Source organism: Lipotes vexillifer, unplaced genomic scaffold, assembly GCF_000442215.2.
Source record: "Lipotes vexillifer unplaced genomic scaffold, Lipotes_vexillifer_v1.1 scaffold405, whole genome shotgun sequence".
In the NCBI taxonomy this organism is placed as follows: Eukaryota; Metazoa; Chordata; class Mammalia; order Artiodactyla; family Lipotidae; genus Lipotes; species Lipotes vexillifer.
The window spans coordinates 411246-414207 of record NW_006788566.1 but is presented as its reverse complement, the minus strand read 5'-3'; the positions used below and the strand labels follow the sequence as shown (position 1 = coordinate 414207).

The window sequence follows — 2962 nt, the reverse complement described above, 5'->3', positions numbered from 1 at the left end:
TTATTTCGAGAATGGGTAAAGGATTCAGCCCGGTTCCATCTTGTCCCCAGACTTCTATTAAGCCAGCCTTATCTATACCATGTATTTAGCAACAGTGAAATGCTGAGAGACAAACACTAGTTCATGTTTGAAGCAATGGTGTAGAACTCTCCCAGATCCCCTGCCCTTTTCTTTCCTAACTTTTCAGCCTGGTTCTGCCTCTAACTGGCTGTGAAATGTTGGCTCTGTTACTCTCACCTCAGTCTCATCTGACTACTTTTAGTGTTTGGGCATTTTACTCTATTATCTGGACTTGGGTCTACTTTCTGGACCTTATCTTCATTCACCCATCCTGCGCTGAGCAACCCCCATAGCCTTAGGTAGGTAGGAATTCCCCACCCCGAACTCGCCAAGTCTAACAAGAACCCAATCCCACCTCCTCACAATCACAGCTGCAAGCCATTGGTAGGGATTCAACTAAGCTACTTACAAAACACTGGCACATTACTGCTTTCATTTTCTTAAAAGTAGAAAACAAAATCCAAGGTTTCAGCTCCAAAAGTGGCATTTTAAAAAATAATTCACAATATTTCAAAGTTTAGAGCCTTTACTGAATTTCCAAGTATGTAAGGCACATTAGTGCTAAACAGGCTGCAAGAGGGTAGGGGGTTTCAAATATAAAAACATAAATGAGTAACTTTCACCTCTTTTCCCAACCGTTTTTTTTCCCCTCCTTCCTTTTTTTTGCCATCAGTTGTTCTCTCTGTTTGAGGATGCAGGAGCCAGAATTCCCCAGGAAGGGAAATTGGCAAAATAGGAAGGCAGTGGAGGACCAAATATCGGGGGAGGAGCAAAAGCCATAGGCATAGGGAGAAATGGATTGAAACTTGGAGGTTGAGGAGGAATGAAGCAATGAGCAGTAGTGCAAGAAGGTAAACCTGGAGTGCTGGATGACAAGGGCATAGGCCTTGGCCAGTTCTCCACGGGGTGCCGCGTGCCTCCCAGTGGGAAAGAAACATGAGCCAACCTTTCCTTGCAGGTCACTCTTGTACTTCCTGGAGGCACCTCCATCATTATCCCTGATCTAAGGGTGGGGATAGGTGGCGGGCCTCTTACTTGAGAGCCCCTGGATGGAAAGAATCCTTGACCCCTTGGCAAAGCCACATATAACTTTGCATTACTGCCTCCTCTCTCAGTGCCCCCATTGCTGACCCTCATCCCCCCCACCATCAGTGCGGGAGGGCTGCCAGAGAATTCCCGGGACACATTAATAGAATCCTGTCCCCTCTGCCTCCGGCCTGCCAGCCCCTCAGAGCTATTTGCTTCTGCTGTTGCTAGGGACTCTTCCGCAACAGCAGGTGGTGGCTCATAGGAGGGGTTGAGAGCTCTCGAACCGTCGACAGGAATGCAGGATCCTGTTCTCTCTGAGGGACGCTCCAGTTGCTCTCTTGCCAGATCGGCCAGTACATTGAAGGGAGGTCTCAGGGGGACGCGAGGGAGGCCCCAGGATTCCGCATCATCCTTCTGCATGGAGCTCGGACACTGGAGGGGCACGCCGGGGCACAGCTCCGGGGTCCCATGTTCATCGGCAGCTACTGCTGTGGGTGAAGGGGCGTACCCTCCAAAGCTTGCCAAAACAGAAATGAATAGGTTAATAAAAATGAAAATGCCGGGCTTCCCTGGTGGCACAGTGGTTGAGAGTCTGCCTGCCGATGCAGGGGACACGGGTTCGTGCCCCGGTCCGGGAAGATCCCACATGCCGCGGAGCGGCTGGGCCCGTTGGCCTGGCCGCTGAGCCTGCGCGTCCAGAGCCTGTGCTCCGCAACGGGAGAGGCCACAACAGTGAGAGGCCCGCGTACCGCGAAAAAAAAAAAAAAGAAAATGCGGTGACCAGAAAATATCTGAAATATGTGATTGATCGAATTCTCTGGAATACACGGTGGGAAAAGGGAGAGCCCGATCTCCTCCCAGGTGTAGTCAGCAAACACTTCTTCGATTCACTTGCCCTTCACCAGGCCGCCTCTTTAGCATCAGGCTTTGTGGTTTCCCTTTATGGCTGACCTGTGGCTCCACCCCGTTCCCCATATTCCCACCTCCTCAAGGCAACAAGGCAGCCTAGAAGACTCAGCTTCCTTAAAAGCTGCAGTGCGCAGGCACGCTAGATAAACAGAGGAAACACCAGCTCTTTCAGTCCCAGTAGGATATATGATCCATGAAACCCATCATTTAGATTCTGGTAGGAGTGCTCTGGAAAGTCTTATGAGGGAAAACTTTTTTTTTTTTTTTTCTCCACAGAAGTCGAAGAAAGGTTAGTTATGCTAACAAACACTCCAGTTTGTTTCTCTTTCATGAAGCATCATTCAACATTTACACCAACTTTTGTTAAAATTTTCTTTCATTCAACCCATACCATACCCTAGAGTAAGAATTTCCTCATATTTAAACCCCACAATTTAGACTAAGGATTTGCAACTTCAAAATTACATTTAAAACTCCAGTATTCTTAGTACCTGAATTTATGTCCTTCACGCTTTTGTCTGTGATCCCCTTCTGCATCCTTCGCAACCCACTCCTCCCTGTTGTCCGTGTCGCACTCACACAGGAAAACAATTCAAATTGCCTTTTGCCTTCAACTTAAACAGTTGTACACAGTTTTGTACTTACACATTTTCAGTACAAGCCATGGAGAAATTTGATCAGCAAAGCCTTCTTGAGGTGATGGAGAAAACCAGCTGAACGCCCACGCCAAGCCAACTCAGTCTGGAGAAATGACTGGTGCTTCTGCTTTAGAGCAGCTTGGCAGGTCGAATGAAGCCAGGGACCAACTGCTTCTTTCTAGATTTGGAGTCCTCTTTATGAGGTTACCAGTTGCTAGGGAAGGGAGGGAGAAAAGGAGCCGGGAGGAGGAGGGGATAAATCTGTGACACTCCTCTGAAGCTAAATGTATGATTCCTTTTTGCACAGTAGCAGATGAACTTAAAGG

The 2962-nt window shown here is 48.2% G+C and overlaps 1 protein-coding gene across 1 annotated transcript; it reads right to left on the bottom strand.

Moving 5' to 3' along the window:
- Window positions 1–568: 568 nt before the first annotated feature.
- On the bottom strand, window positions 569–2752 carry PRR32 (proline rich 32). The gene is made up of 2 exons (XM_007461669.1): window positions 2644–2752; window positions 569–1606 (listed from the first exon to the last, which is right to left on the bottom strand). The coding sequence occupies exons 1-2, from the start codon at window positions 2661–2663 to the stop codon at window positions 730–732; spliced, it is 897 nt and encodes a 298-aa protein (XP_007461731.1). The 5' UTR covers window positions 2664–2752; the 3' UTR covers window positions 569–729.
- Between the last annotated feature and the right edge of the window lie 210 nt (window positions 2753–2962).

Excerpts from the sequence above, each read along its gene's own strand:
- PRR32 (XM_007461669.1), bottom strand. The coding sequence starts at position 2,663 with ATGGCTTGTACTGAAAATGT. Across the intron at positions 1,607-2,643 it reads ATGGCTTGTACTGAAAATGT|CTTTGGAGGGTACGCCCCTT; the intron begins GTAAGTACAAAA and ends TGTTTTGGCAAG.